General features: G+C 41.3%; 1 protein-coding gene across 8 annotated transcripts in view; it reads left to right on the top strand.

The window, feature by feature from the left end:
* pcsk5b (proprotein convertase subtilisin/kexin type 5b) overlaps nt 1–16,334 on the top strand; it is a 430,761-nt gene that overhangs the window by 130,783 nt on the left and 283,644 nt on the right. For 7 of the 8 annotated variants that reach the window (XM_069930561.1, XM_069930563.1, XM_069930567.1 and 4 more), the window contains one exon: nt 8,567–8,739. In XM_069930561.1, coding sequence (XP_069786662.1) covers nt 8,567–8,739 — 173 coding nt within the window. Of the gene's footprint in view, nt 1–8,048; nt 8,120–8,566; nt 8,740–16,334 lie in introns of those variants that run through there. The other variant, XM_069930572.1, reaches the window with a different exon arrangement.

Raw genomic sequence — 16,334 nt, 5'->3', positions numbered from 1 at the left:
TGCAAGGGTCTTTGATGACGTACCAAATCTCCACAAACTCCTCAAGATGCATGGCTGCATTGACTTGAAAGCCCCAAGACTGATTTTAGATGACACCTAGGAATTTGAAGTTCTTTACTCTTTTCACTGAGGACTAGTTTGTGTTCTCCTGATTTTCCCCCTCCTGAAATCCACAATCAGTTCCTTAGTTTTAGTTTTGCTAACATTAGGTGCAAGGTTGTTGTTGTTATTGCACCATTCAATTAGCTAATCTAGCTCACTCCTGTAGGCTTCCTCGTTGCCATCTGTGATTCTGCCGTCTGTGGTATCATTGTCAAATTTATAGATGGCATTTGAATTGCACGTGGCCACGCAGTCATAGTTTAAAGAGTAGAACAGTGGGCTAAGCACACATCTAGAGGTATGTCTGTGTTGATTATCACTGAGGAAGAGATGTTGCTTCTAATTCGTACTGACTGGTCTTCCGATAAGGAAATCAAGGATACAATTTCAGAAGGGATTGTAAAGGCCCAGATTTTGAAGCTTGTTGACCAGTACTTGAGGGTATGATGGTGTTGAAAGCTGACCTGTAATCGATATAAGATCAAATCTCAGCCTCTGACATTCTCCAGTATCTCCTTGAAACTTGAATCCTCCAGCCTCAGTAACATGCTTGTGAAACATTTTTGCACCCTTTCCAGTTTAATAACACCCTGGATGACTGAAGAGGCCAAATCTGCAATGACAATATGTAACTCCGAAAAGTGGTTCCATCTGTTTTTATTCGTATGAGGAAAGCAATATTGGATATTTGTATATGATATGGTCATTCTCACCTGTAATTTAAAATTGGAAGATGAAAGAAATCTGAAATAAAAACACAAAATGCTGGAAATACATCAGCATACTGGACAGCATCTGTTGAAAAAGAAGCAGAATTAGTTTTTCAAGGCAAAACACCTTTCCCAGTACACACACAGTTCCGTGCTGCAGTAAATTAACCTTGTTCAACAATCCTGTCTCCTGTCAATATTGTTATACATCGAACCTCATAGATTCCCAGCATTGACCAGCATTATCCAGATCACTTGATGGGGAATTTATTTAAGATAAGCTGGAGAGATTGGACTTTGTTTCAGCAACTAATTGTTCAAAATTGTAGTTTGTAGCAATTTGTTTTTAAATTGAAAATTAAATGCATCTGTCCCACTCTTGTGCCTTGTACCACCATGTCAGGTCGGCAGACTTAGGAATGTTACTCACCGAAGCCAAGGTATATTGCCAGCATTTTCTTGGCATGCTTTCATTAAAAAAAGTCTTCACTGTTCCTCTGCTACAGGTACATCATCCACCCCAACTGTATAGTGGAGCTGTAGAATGAAAATTTTCAAATTCAAGGTCTTAATTAAAACAATCCTCATGAAGTTTAATGTGTAATTTGATATTGCTGTGTGTTTGTAATTCAAAGTTAGTCTGTGGGCTGGTTATTTCTTGTCATCTTGAAAATGTTTGAATTCTAGAACATGTGATTATGAGCCCCAAAGTGGCATGAATGTTACATGTTATGGGATGGCTTCTGGAGAATTTGAATTGGCTTGCAAATTCAAAGTTTGTTGTACATGTATCGAGTGAGGTAGTGAGAAGCTTTTTTTGTAAGTAATCCAGCTAGTTGGCCCAGTATAGTGCGGCAGTAAAATCACAGTGCAGTTACAGAGAGAGACTAGAACCAAAGTAACCTCACTATTATACCAGGCAAATTTCATGATGGAGTTGAATAATGGCAGGAAGAAAACGGCCCTTGAATCTGGGGGGTGATTTCAAACTGGAAAATCTCCTTCCTGATGGAAAAAAGGGTGAAGAGGGTGTGGCTGGGTGAGATGAGACTTTAAACAAGTTGGCAGCTTTTCTGAGGGAGCGGGATGTGTCGATGGAGAGGAGGTAGGATTGTGTGATGGCCTGAACTCCATATTCACAAACATATGCCACGTGTGATTGGAAATTGTTCTTGTAGGATAGTTCAAAAAGGCTGTTCTACAAATGAAGACTTTAAAGTCTCTATAAATTGGTCATGTGTTTCATTCAATTTAACATGAACACATAATTTGAGCAAAAACAATTAGTTAAATGGCTATTCTAGACAACAGCCAAATCCTGCTGAGTTTCTCCAGCACTTTTGGTAATAACATTGGACCCCAGCAGCTGCAGATTTTCTGGGTTACCTCCATTTGGAACTAATGGAAACTATTACCCAAGATTCAGTTATGTGAAGAGGGAAAGTAATTAGAATGGGGCAAGCAATTGTGGAAAAGGATTTCCTCCTTGCTAAGGATTTGATTTACAAAAAAAATAAAACAGTTACCTCATCCATTTTGTCCATTGCCTGTTTTTTTTTCCAGATATGAATCCTCAGATGTTTAGTTCCCAGCCATAGTCCACTTCTCTGTTAAGTCCACAATCTTATACCTGCCAATTTCTCACAGTACTTTAAGCTCATCTGCCTTATTTTCTGCACTGCGTGCTTTAAAATACAACACCTTACGTGTTCAGCACCCCTCTCACATTAGTCCATGTGTTGCCTAAATTTCATTTTTATTCTTTAACCTCCACTCTACCTACTGCAACAACAGGGACCTCCCAGTTGCTAGCCACTTCAAATCCATTTCCCATTCACACACTGACCTGGCCTTGTACGGCCAGGTTGAGGCTGTACATAAATTAGAGAAACAGCACCTCATGGCACTCTTCGACCAGATGTCACGTAAATTGACTTCACCAAACCTTTCCCCATCTCTTCATGTTCCTCGCCTTATCTGACCCCTTTCCTACTCTTCTTTCTCTTTCCTCTCCCCAGCCTCCCCTACCTGTCACCTACTCTTTCCTTCCTCCTATCAGAGTTCATCTTTCTCAGCCCTCTGTCCCTTCCCCTTTCTTTTCTCACCTCTATTTGCCTTTCATTTGGCAGCCTGTGCTATTCCCCCCAATGTCCATTTATTTGGGCATTACCCCATTCTTGCTATTCCTGATGCAGTTTTCAGTCCAAAATGTTGAATATTAATTAAAAAAAAGATATACACCTAAGCAGGCCTTTCCAGCCCATGAGCCCATTGTGCCTATAAATACACTGAATTAACCTGCAACTCCACCTACCCCGTAGGTTTTAAATGGTGGGAGGAATCCGGAGCACCCAGAAAAAACCTATGCAGACATGGTAGAATGTAGAAACTCCTTACAGACAGTACCAAATTCGTATCCAGGTTGCTGGATTTAAAGACTCATCTCACCCCCCCCCCCCCCCCCCGCCCCAACCCAGTTTGTGGCAGCGACACTCGCTTGGTGGGGGTGTGACTGACAGCCAGAAGAGGGGGGAGGGAAATGACTGATGCCCGTAAGCTGGCGGAGGGGGGCAATTGACGACTGATGGCCGGGAGTGGGAGGATTGGGGGGGGGGGGTGTTAGGAGAACTTTAACCAAAAAGGGGGCAGAAAGAACAGGGAATAGAGGACTCCCTGTTAGTATGAGACATTTGAAGGGGTGGGATTTCACCTTAAATCACCAGGTTGGCAATTTAACAAGTTGGTTAGGCTGCTATTTGAAAGGCATGTCCTGGCCACACAATCCAGTAATCTCACCCTGTTGCTGCAATTTGAAAGAGCCTACTGACTGCACCAAGACAAGCAGGGAAGAAGTCCAAGCGCAAATGCAGAAAATGAATTTTCAATGACATGTTGCACTTCAAGGTTTATGGATGCCTGAAACTTGTTGTCAATCAGCTGTATGTAGTTTGGTGCTCTGTAGTTGCCAAGAACTTTCCCAGGCATAGCACCTGCACTGAGTGCATGCCCAGGCATGCATGGACTGACCAAAACTGTTTGCTTCATGGACAATATATTAATAAACTTAAAATATGACAGGGCAGCATGGATTGCTTGGCAGTTACCACAATGCCTTACAGCTCCAGCGATCAGATCCAGACCAGAGTTCAAGTTCCACACTGTGTAAGAAGTTTGTACATTTTTTCTGTGTCTATGTGGATTTTCACTGGGGCTCTGGTTTCCTCCCACCATTCAAAGCATATGGGGAGGGGCGTAGGTTAATGGGGTGTTACCATGCTACATGTTTAAATTTAAAATTTTCAAAAAGTTAAAATGATTCAAGATTCATGATTCAAGGTTCAAAAAAAAGTAGGTCTTTGGAAAATTTTATGGTGAATTTCAGATTAGCAGTCCAAAATGCATAAAATACACCCAAAAGTGGCCAGGAAGCAAAATTTTCACTATTATGTGAAAATTCAACTTGAATTTGCTCTGAGGCTAAATGGCCAACATATTTTGGCATTAATTGCTGTATCCCATTCCTCCAGCCCTCCCAAGCCTTGCCAGCAAAGGTGAGGATGTGGCCACATTTCCAGGTCACTTTTTATTCATTATCTCAAAGCTGTCTACAAATGGGTTGTTAACATTTCCTTTGCTCTCAAAATGACAGCACTTCAAAAGATCTTAGTAAATGCAAATAATTTGATTCCCTGAGGTAGTTAAAGAAATTTTCTAAACATCTTTTTTTCCTTGACTTTCTAGCTCCTAGGTTGAATGATAAAGGGCAGAGGACATTTACATGTGGTAACCAACAATGAATAATGCACTGTTGTAACTGTAGGGCATGAATGATTCTTGCATTGAATTTCTTTTTGTTGTGATCTGAGGATATGTTACTCCCACTGAGTGTTTTAAATAGCAATTGGAGCTCTTCATAATTAGCCCCTTTTCCAGTTAATTGTGTGCAGTGTCCAAGGGTAGAAAGCTCTTTGTGCCATTTCTACTGGGCCACCCTTAACTGGGGCACTAATTGCTTTTCCACTGAACACAACTCCTCCCGGAGGATTGGAGTGTTCTATCTTCAACTGGAAATGGGTGACATCCTGCTGCCCCCTTTCCAGCAAGTTGGCATCAGCAAATGTCAGGGATATGAATGAGTGGGGTAGAGGTGGTTAATCCCCATCTTGAAATTACATTATTTGATGCCGGCGTTTGGACAGTATTCCTTTTCCACTGGACCCTGTTCCAGTAAATTCCCAGTTAATTCATGGGACAGGGTACAAGTGGAAAAGGGGATTTTGTTTCATGGCTTTAGTGAGCTGTCTAGCAGAGAACATGGGCACTTTCAGGTGGCCAATTACCCCGCATGTAAAGCCACATGTTTAGGGTATATGCGGCTGTTTTGAGGCCACCTGAATGGCAGGAGGCGTTCTTGAGGTGAGCTACGACACCCTCCTCAGAGAGGGATAATCATCCCCGGCCACCTGAATGGAGCTGACTGAAAGTGGATGTTAAAGGGTCAGGCTGCTGATCACAGCTGACTCTGGGCAGGAGTCGGAGTGTGCTCCGAGCCATCTCCTGTGCAGCTGTGTCCTTCAGATGGCCAGCGTTGCGCTTTAAATGCTGCCACCTGAACGGCAATTTAAAGGGCCGCTTCTAGAATGCACCTGAAAAAGCCTTATGATTCAAGATTCAATTTATTGCCATTGTATTAAAACAGTCACATTACATGAAATTGCTTTTGCCTGCTGTAAGAGAGACAGATTTACCATCAGCAGAAATTGACTGAAGCGCCTCTTAAAGTCAGAGAAAGAGAAGCAAAAGAGAAATCCCCGCCCCGGCCCCCCCCCCCCCCCCCACCCCCAACCAAGTCACCGAGTGGGTGTAGCACATCCGCAGCCACACAGAGTCCAGTGCAAACCATTGGCAACCCGAGCTCCAGATCCAAACCTCTGACATGGTCAGTAACCCTCCAGCACCTTTGGCATCCTCTCGCATCCTGGTTCCAATGCCTGGTACCCCTCCAGCCAGTTTCAAGCTGGTCTCCACAGCAAAAATAATGGGGGCATGTTTTCCTCTCATTTTATCAACATAGTGCATTACATTTCAGAACAAAAAAAATTTGTTGACATGTGCAAAAGATCTGGGCTGTTTCACGTTGAGAGGACAAAGCGTGTAACAGCTGAACAACCAACTGAAATGTGATTTTTTTTAGAGAAACAAGAACTGCAGGTGCTGGTATCTTGAGTAAATGAAGAGAAGGGGTGATGCAAATGTATCAAGGGAAGGAGAATAAAACTGAAGGGGGTAAGAGGTGATAGGATATTGGCAAGAAAGTTGGAGAGGCGGAGAGACCACTGGGAGAGGAGGGTTAAGGAGAAAATTAAGAACAAGAGTAGGTAAAGAAGAATGGAAACAGTAGAGGAGGAGTGGCTGAAGTTGGACATCTGTTGATGTAGGTAATGAGAAGCATCAACAAGATTGGGTTAAATGTCTAGTGGAAGACAAATATGAATGTTTTCAACTCCCAACTTTAGGCCTTTGAATGATATTTTAGGATAATTCCACAATAATTTGGTTTTTGTCAGAAGAATGAGGAAGAAGTTTTTTTTTAACTTCGAACAGTATCTGTATCCTGCTATTCCAGGGATAATTCAAGGACCTTGATTTCTGGCAATCCCTTAAATCCAGATAAGATTTATTTCCTAATTTTTTTTTTAAGTACAGTTCTTGGTCTAATAAAGTTTGCTTGTTAGACCATAGGTAAGCTCTGTATCTGGGATATGTCCAAAAAGAAGTTAAGGCACGAGTACTTAATCTTGTTGTACTTTGTCTGTTCCCAATTACCTTCAAGTCACCAAATGTCCAAAGATCTGAGTGCCTTGGCTTTGAATATATTCAGTAGCCTCTTTTAAACTGCAGCACCTGGGTAGCTCTCCTGGGACCCAGTTGCGATTACTGGGGCAAAGGTGCTGGAAGCACCTTTTAAATTTCAGGGGATCTACCCATTAAATCGCCAAACCGGCAATTTAATGGGTAGACCTCCCCCCCCACCCCAAATTTAGAAGGTGATTTGAGGGGGATCCTGCCCCTGCAATTACGCGTCAAGCACTCACTGGAAGTACCGCCAGATGTTCGGATGCTGGCTTCCTGTTGACACGTGCATACAAGCCCTGCCGTCACTGGAATAAGCGGGTCGGCATTTTCCTGTTCAAATCACCTGTGGATGCAACTAAGGTAAGTTTAACAAAGTTCCCTGACAACCTCTGAGGTAGGTAAGGGACCTGGTTTGTTTCCATCGGGGTTACCCGGATCAGACCCTTTCTAATTGCTGCGTAACTGGGGTGCTAACAGGGAAAATTGCCCGGTTAACCCCATTTTACACAGTAGTTTGAAAGGGCCTAGTGATTTTTGTTTTGAGAATTCCAAAGATTCACAACACTCAAGGATTAATCTCCCTAATCGCTAGACGATTCCTTAAGTTATTTCATTTTTGAGGGGAAATATTATTGAATTAAAAATCTTATTTATCATTGCTCATCAGTTAGAAACAGCAATGAATGCAAAGTTCCTGGCTGGTAGGAAAGATCTCCTGAGTGAATGAACATTTAGATGTGCATCTGCTCTGGTTTTCATCTTCAGTACCATTTCTACCACCCCTCCACCCACAACCCAGCTTCACTGGTTTTAAGTATCAAAATCCAACTTTGACAAAGTGTCCCAACATAGAACATTAAGTGACCATTTCTCTTCTTGGATGCTGCCTGACCTGTTGATTCCTTCCAGCTTTTCATTCTTCACACAATATTCCAGCATCTGTAATGATTGTCTTTCTGTTTTTTTCTCTCGCAAGAAGTGGCCTGATTTGTTGGGCTCCATTGAGGAGGAAATAATTGATTTATTTATGTAAATTAATATTGTCTCTGTACATCTGACATGCAGCACCACATGGCAGTATTTAATATTTCCTCTTTACATCCTCTACTACTACCCCACCTATCTTAAATATTCCTTATTTCAGTGGCAATGAAGAACTCTAGATGCACACTGATATATTTTAGATTTATGACATCACTTTAACCCTGAGATACTGTTTTCTGTGGGGGAGGCAGAATTACCACATATTGGGATTGCAAAAAGAAACTGATTCAACATACACATGTAATCAAATGATGAAATGTAAATAAACTATGCAATACAGGGAGGAAAAAAAATCAATAAAGTACAAAAGTAAGTGTCCTTAAATGAGTCGCTGATTGAGTTTGTAAGTTTGATGGTGGAGGGGTAGCAGCTGTTCCTGAACCTGGTGGTTTGATGCCAGTCTTGTGGTAACTATAAACCTCTTTCCCGATGGTAGCAGTGAGAACAGAGCATGTGCTGGGTGGTGTGGATCCTTGATGATTGCTGCTGTTCTCCGATGGCAGTGTTACCTGTAGATGTTCTTAATAGTGGGGAAGGTTTTATCCATGATGTCCTGGGCTGTGTCCACTACATTTTGCAGTGTTTTCACTTGGGGGCGTTGGTGTCTCCATACCAAACAGTGATGTAGCCAGTCAGTAAACTTTCCACAATATATCTGTTGAAATTTTCCAAACTTTCTGATGTCATGCCAAACCTCCGCAAACTCCTGAGGAAGTAGAGGTGCTGACATGTTTCTTCACGATGCCATTTCTGTGCTGGGTCCAGGAAACCTCCTCCGAGATAGTGACGCCCAAGAATTTAAAATTGCTCACTATTGTGTAAAGGTCACCTTTAACTTGTTGAAATTTCCCCAGGAGTTCGTATGCTGGATGGGGACGTGACAGACATGGTGGAAGCAAAATCCCTCAGTCTGAACCCCCAGCACATTGACATCTACAGTGCAAGCTGGGGACCAGATGATGACGGAAAGACTGTGGATGGACCAGCATCCCTCGCAATAAGGGCCTTTGAGAATGGCATCCAGCAGGTAAGGCAGCAATACATTGAGTGGAATTGTTTAGCTGCTTGACTTCCAAAGTATTGTTTTAAATCCTCCCATCTCCACACATTTTTTTTAAACATTTTCAGTTTAAGGTGAATTGAGATGCTGGATTTTTGGATGAAACATTTTCTGGCTGACCAATGCGCTTTTTTAAAAAAAGTAATTATTTTTCGTCTTTTTGTCAGCCCTCTGATGTTCAAGTTTACAGTAGCATGGACTTCTTGTAGTCTGATGACTGGGAATAGCAAGTGGCTTTGGAATTTTCTTTTATCTTAATTTCACAACATCACGTTTCTGTGTCTGTATTAAACATGAGAGGATGTGGTTGGGCAATCAAACTCTGACCATGTAATCTTCTATGAACAGTCAGTGTTGTGAATGAGGTTGAAGATTAGGATGTGAGGCCTTTCCAAGCAGTGGATGTCAAACTTCAGCTGGATCTTTCAATTATGGGAGGAGTATGGAATGAGGGGTTGCAAATAAAAAAAAACTGCTCTGAAAACTTTCCCATGGAAAAATAAAACCCCTGGTGGACATGTAATTTGAGATGCTGAATTATTTGCCTTTCTTCATTTAGATATAATAAATTTCTCTAATACCACTGACAAAATGTTTCATATAATATTCTTCCTTCAGGCTACTGTGAATTCAATTATGTATGCTTGTCTAGAAATTGAATCATGCACACATTTTTGTGATTCACTTTGAATAAAAAATAAACTGGAAAATCAGAAGCTTGTTGTTGGAGTGTATCTGATCCATGAAAGCACAGAGGAGACCACTTCTTCCTTCTGGCCAATATTTATTGAGCATTCTTAATTCACACATGCATGGGGTTTGTGCTGTCTGCTGACATGTTGTGCAGCAGCAGGCCTTGACAGCACCTGTGGAGTTTGCCCCTTCATCCATTCAGTAACCCCCTTTCTGTGCACTCTCCTATCTTCTTCCTTGAACAGCCACACCCCTAAATGCTCTCATTTTTCCTACACCCTGAGTTCATGGTCCTCTTGTGATTCACTCATCCTTTAATATGCCAAATTGACCCTGCACCCACGACCAGCCTCCAACCATAGTCCTAGCCATGATTCTCAACTACCAACTCCCCTGCACTCAATTTACCTCAATGATCACTTTCTCTCTCTGTGCAATGTCCCACAACCTAGTCCTGTACCTGGATTTTTGCTGGCCCTTTTTCTCTGCTGATCTTTTGTGCAAGAGATCTACAAATGAATCAAGTTGTAGACCAGTGCGCCTGGAGGAATGAATATTGATTTGTTTTTTTTCTTAGCAAAGAAATTTGTTGATTTTTTTTTTTTGGTAATTGCGATTACCAATGTAAATCTAATTCTCAATGTGATCGTGAACCTCCTGGTTGATTCTAGCTGTGCATTATGGTGATGGAATGATTAGAGCCATTGCTCTCACAGGATCAGAGACCAGAGTTCAATCCTGACCTTGGTGGTTGCTCATTCTCCTTGTTACCATGCAAGTTTCCACCTGTTTCTCTTGTTTTCACTATGTTCCATGATGTTGTTGGATTAATTGACCATTATAAATTGACCCGAGTGTATGAGTTTAAGAATATGGCGAGAATAAAAGTGTAATTGATGTAGGATTAATGTTGTTGGATGGTCAATGCAGACTCACCAGGCTGAAGGCCTTTTACTGTGTTTTAAGTCTAACTGTATGATTTTTTTTTCTCTTAAAATTATTAAAGATTGCTTTTCATTTTGTTTTCAGGTTGTAATAGAGGTTTTCAGTTCTGTCAGAGTCCAGTAATAGCACACTGAACCTTAAGACAGAAGGGTGTGGTTCAAAATTACAACTGGTTAGCACAACGCTGTTACAGCGCCAGCGATCAGGTCTTTGAGTTCGAAACCCCCACTAAAGAGTTTGTACATTCTCCCCGTGTCTGTGTGAGTTTTTCTTGGGTGCTCCAGTTTCCTCCCACACTTCAAAACATACCGGGGGGTGGGGTTTAGATCAATTAGGTGTAATGGGGGGCACAGGCTTGTGGGGCGAAAGGGCCTGTTAATAATGTGCTGTATATATTTTAAAAAATAAATTAAAAACCATTGCCTAAATTTTTGGTTAACTTCTTCCCTTAGTTTTATAAAACCTCGAAACTTCCATGTACTGCTCCAATGCTAAGCTGCACAAAGAAAGGGCAGAGAATGGCCACTCTGATATCTTTTAATCTTGCAAAACTTACCTCATCATGGCCTTTGCAGTACTTCAACTGTACCTCTGTAGAGCCATATTCTGCACATAATTTTATTATTGTATTACCCATTACACGAGTAAGGGGTTAACTTGCCTGGACAGCAGGCAAAATAAAGTTGTGTGACAATAAACAATCCAATTCATTTCGATGCTAATGTATCAATAATGTGCTGTGGACATGGTTGAAAATGATTAAAAGTAGTGCTGCTCTTTATTGGAAGGAAGTTATTTAAATTTCTTGTTAAGTTTGTTTCTGTGGAACTGTGAGCAGATCTGGACACTGATTCCAGTAAAGTATATTGACCTCTCAGGTCATGTATCATGGATTTGGCAGAATGACCTTCAGACTGTGAAGGTTTCAGTTTAATTGAAGAAATTAGGGATATTGTATTGAATTTAGAAGGTTAGGGTTAGTGGGAACTAATTTTTTAAAGAGAATTTAAAAAAAAACTCCATAAATCCTGACATCTTGGTTAAGGCCAGAATTTATGGTCCACAAATGATTGCTCCAAGATGTTGACCCACAAAGCCAATTCATGGACTATTTACTTAACCACACTGCAATGTCTAGAAGTTGAGCAAGGAAGAATGGGTATTTCTGAATTCAGTGAGTTTTTACAAGTCTGCATTTGCCATGATCACTCATTGAATTTTAGCTTCATTTAATTATTTAGATTTCCCAGCATCTAAGAGGGTTTAATTTTTTGTCAACTAATCAATAATGCTGGCCTTGGTATGCTGATTCAGAAAGAGCAAAACTTGTCTTGACATCTCCTCCACACCTTTATCCAGGGCCACAATCAGACCTTCCAGATGAGGCAGAGCTTTACATGCACACTGTCCTTAATCTACTGCATTCGGTGTATCCGGTGGCCTCCTTTACATTGGTGAGCTCAAACGTAGATTGAACAAATGCTTCCCAGAATATCTGCCTTTCTGGGTCCAAACTAGAACTAGTTGCTGAACCATTTTAATTAGTCTAATCATTCTTATAGACCGGTCTGCCCTCTGTCTCATCCACCTCCAGGATGAGTTCAGACGTAAACTTGAGGAGCATATTCCTCTGAACAGCCTTCAACCAATGACATGAACATAATTTTTTTTCAGTTTTGGATTAAACGCCCCCCCACCCCCTTCCCCCCACCTCTGTTTTCATCTTGTTTTTAGCCTACTCCCCTTGATTTTTTTCTCTCTAGGCTTCCCCTTCACCTCCTGTGCTGCATCCCTCTATCTGTCTCTCACCACTTCACCCCCTGCCCCCTTTCCCACTTTATTAAATATCCTGTCACCACTTAGTATCTTCAGCTCCCTCCTCCTTTCTCACCTACCATTTGATATACTTGATATCCTCCCTTCTGGATCATTGATTGACCTGTGGATGGTGCCTGACCTGATGAGTCCTTTCAGTGTCCCATTTTTGGCAGACATTTGATTTATTGAACAGAAAAGCTGTGCAGAGCAGATTCACCAAAACGTTGAGGATTTAAGGCCAATATTATCTTCTGTTTGCAATCATCCACTCTGCCTTGTCCCTCAGCTCTTTCACTGTCACTCCACATGAATTTTTTTTTTTTGTTTAGTTCTGTAAACCATATGTTAAAATTACTCACTTTATTTTGACGTACATAAGATACTTAGCACAATGCTCTGTTGTTTTCATGTAATCTGTTGGGAAATTATAAGCCAGAGTGGAACAATCAATTGCAATTTATGGTGTCTAGGTTGAGTTTGAAGTCGTGCAGGAAACAACTATTTGAAAGGAGCATTGGTTTGGAGTCATAGGTAACTCAGCATAAAGAAATAAAAATAGCACGCTGTAGGTAGTCAGCAGATCAAGTGGAATCAATGCAGAGAGAAAATGTTTCAAGTCTTGGTTTGTGTACGTCATGTTGATATACAAACAAGGAAGGGAACTTTTTATTAGTTCATTTTTGCAAAGGAATGAACTTGTTAAATGGCAAAATTGTTTCGCTTTGACAGCAAAACGGCCAACAAATGTCATTTGTAATTCCATAAACAATTAATGCAAATCTGTTATATTATTTGTCCTTCCTACAGTGAGTGATTACTAATTTGTTTGCCCTGCATTCTTTTATGCAGTGATTTCAGTTATGTGGCAATATTGCATTTGTGCCATGCTGATTTAAGGAGTTGGAAGAATTCTGTCACTATTGCGGTAAATTCAAGTCAGAAGTACTTTCGATCACTGGGTGTTCTTTGCACCTTGGAGAACACAAACATGTTTTTGAATGTTTCAGATGTTGAAAATTTTATGCATCACCAGAACTTTGTCACAGCAAATACTATGACAACGGTAGGCTCTTGGCATTCTTAATGTTAAACGAAATCTAAGCAAAAACAGTTAGTCTTCAAGTAGTTTGTTGTTTCCTGCACAACTTCAAACTCAACCCAGAAACCTACAACTAAATTGCTGAACAATTATCAAAGAGCGTGACTTTATCTATAGATCTGCTTAGTCTAGATTCATCTTGTGGTCCGCTTTTTCTGAATACTCTGCTGTTTATATCATAATGCTCATTGGGCAGAAGAGGCAGCCCACATTCTCCCTTGAACGTCAAGATCTCAACAGAATTTTATAGTTCTTCTACCTGAAATCTTTGAGATTAAAATAATCCAAAGGGAGAAACTCAAAGCTGCAAATTCTTAAGTTTGATGAAATATTTTATTTTAATCACTCTTTGGAATGTTTCCAGATTAGCAAAAGTGACAAGGCTGAGTTTGCTACTTAATAGAAGGGACACTTTGGTAGAAAGTTGTACGGGAGATAAAGGCTGGAGTTCAATTTCAATGTTTTTTCACAGCTAAATTTGCCCACATTGGAGAAGCCATGATTGGATCCACGTTCGGTCTTTATTTGGTGTCAATTCTTCCCTCCACTTGACATAGCAGAGATCATATTGCACACGCAGGTCTGCAGCACAGTATGATGGCTACTGTTGGGATTCAGGAAATGTGCAAGAGACTGCAGATGCTGAAATCTGGAACAGCAAGCAAATCAGGATGATGCTCCTTTGTCTAAATTTTGTGTCTGTTCAGTATGTCAGCAGAAATATTAGGGCCCAGAACCAAATTGAGAGTAGTTCTCTATATTCACTTCACTAAAGTTGATGACGACAATTTCAAAGGTTATACTTTACGACTTGTTTTTTTTTTAAAGTACCAGAAGCTGGATATCTAGAACATAAATAGAAAACATTTGGATCCCTGGCAGGTTTAGGAAAGAGAAGCCGAAGAAATCGTCAGCGTAGATGGGAAGGAAGTGGAGAGAGTCAGAACATTTAGGTTCCTGGGAGGTCAATTTCAGAAGACCTCCCCTAGAGCCACTGTGAAGAAGGCACACCGATGCCTCCACTTTCTAAGGAGTCTGAGGAGATTTGGCATGTTGTCAAATACTCTATCAGACTTCACAGATACAATGTGGAAAGTATGCTGACTGGTTGTGTTAGAACCCAGTCTGGCAATTCAAGTGCCCAGGAATGCAGAAGCTAATGAAACATTGGCAAGTCCATCACAGGCTCTGACCTCCCATCCATTGTAGACATCTATGTGATTCACTGCTTCAAGAAGGCACTCCACACCATAAACTACCCATCACAGCTTCTTCTCATGACTATGCTCAGACACACCTTCCAGAGATGCTGGACTAATTTCAATGTGCCTATAGAAGAAACCATTCCACATCAATGCTATAGTCCTGACCCACTTGGAGAATGACACCTCATGCTTTAATTGACCATTTCTGGATTTAATACTGTCCTTCCACAGAGGTTGGTGGAGAAGCTGTCCTTGCTGGGGCTCAACACCCCTCTCTAACTGGATTCTTCACTTCCTAACAGAAAGACCATAGTCTGCTTGGGTCGATAGCAGAATGTTGAGCCACATTACGCTGAGCACTGGCACACCTCAGGGCTGTGTGCTCAGCCCCCTCCTGTTCACGCTACTGACCCACAACTGCATCACCAAATCCAGCTCCAACAGTGTCATCAAGTTTGCAGATGACACAACAGCAGTCGGCCTCATCAGCAACAACGATGAGTTGCACTACAGAGAAGAGGAGAAGAATCTCGTGAAATGGTGAGATTAGCAACCTGAGTCATAATGTGGACAAGATGAAGGAGATCATCGAGGATGAGGAATGACCACCCTCCACCACATAACATCTCTGTAGTGGAGAGCCCCAAGTTTCTTGGAGTCACTTAAACAGTGACTTATCATGGACTCCCATCTTCTCACTTGTCAGGAAGGCACAACAGCAACTGCACTTCCTGAGAAGGCTACTGGCTACCATTATGTTAACCTTCTGTAAGAGCTCTATAGAGAGCATCCTGACAAGCGGCATCACTGTGTGGTAGAGTTGCTGCAGAGAAATGGATTGGAGGTCAATCCGCAAGACCATAAGAGTGGCAGAGAGGATCACTTTAGTCTCCCTCCCTTCCACTCCCTACCCCATCGACATGATCTACTGAGATCATTGTCTGAAGAGGGTGTGCAAAATCATTGAGGACCTCATCAACTATCTTTCAGTTGCTCAGAAAAGAGATATAGGAATATCAGAGCCAGCACCACCAGGCAGAGGAACAACCTCTTCCCATGAGCAGTGGGAATGCTGAACAACTAAAGAGACTGCTCGCATTAACGATCTGAGACTCTCCTATTCATGAAACAATATTTATTTATTTGTATTTATGAATACTTGTCTTGCACATGTATTGTCTGTCTGTATGTGTATTATGTCTTGTTGTGTGTCCACGTGTTCTGCACTGAGGACCAGAGAACACTGTTTTGTCGGGTGTACTTGTGCAATAAGATGACAATAAACTTGACTTAAACTGATTTTGAACTTAGATGCGCATGTTTTTCCACTTTTGTTCCTTTCCAATAGCATACAGACTCGTGAACCTCTCCTTAGTATACTAATCATACACTTCCCAAATAGCAAAAATAGACTCGGTGCAGAATTGCAAGTTACTTATTTTACACTAGATTACTGTGAATAATTATATATCTTGTGTATTTGTTGTCTTTTATGTAATTCAATCAGTATACTATCATAAATGTTTTTTCTGTTCAAAATTTTTTTTTTCCTACCTTCCGGAGTGGCCGTTCACATACAAGAGACTAAACCTTGAAACCTCCGGTCCCTTTTGCACTTAATACCGGAAATCCGGTAAGTGCGCTAGTCATTCGTCCATTGTTGTGGACCTCCCGCAGTTCATTTTAGATTGCAGGCAGTCCACAAAATTGTCTAGGGCTGCCGCAGGAAAAATTTCAGAATGGAAAAGAGTCACTTGTTTCCATTCTGAACTTTTTACACAGCCTACTATAGCGGAAAATTT

The sequence above is a fragment of the Narcine bancroftii genome, chromosome 1 (genome assembly GCF_036971445.1).
Source record: "Narcine bancroftii isolate sNarBan1 chromosome 1, sNarBan1.hap1, whole genome shotgun sequence".
In the NCBI taxonomy this organism is placed as follows: domain Eukaryota; kingdom Metazoa; phylum Chordata; class Chondrichthyes; order Torpediniformes; family Narcinidae; genus Narcine; species Narcine bancroftii.
The sequence above is the reverse complement of the archived record's forward strand: the minus strand, read 5'-3'. Positions and strand labels throughout refer to the sequence as shown.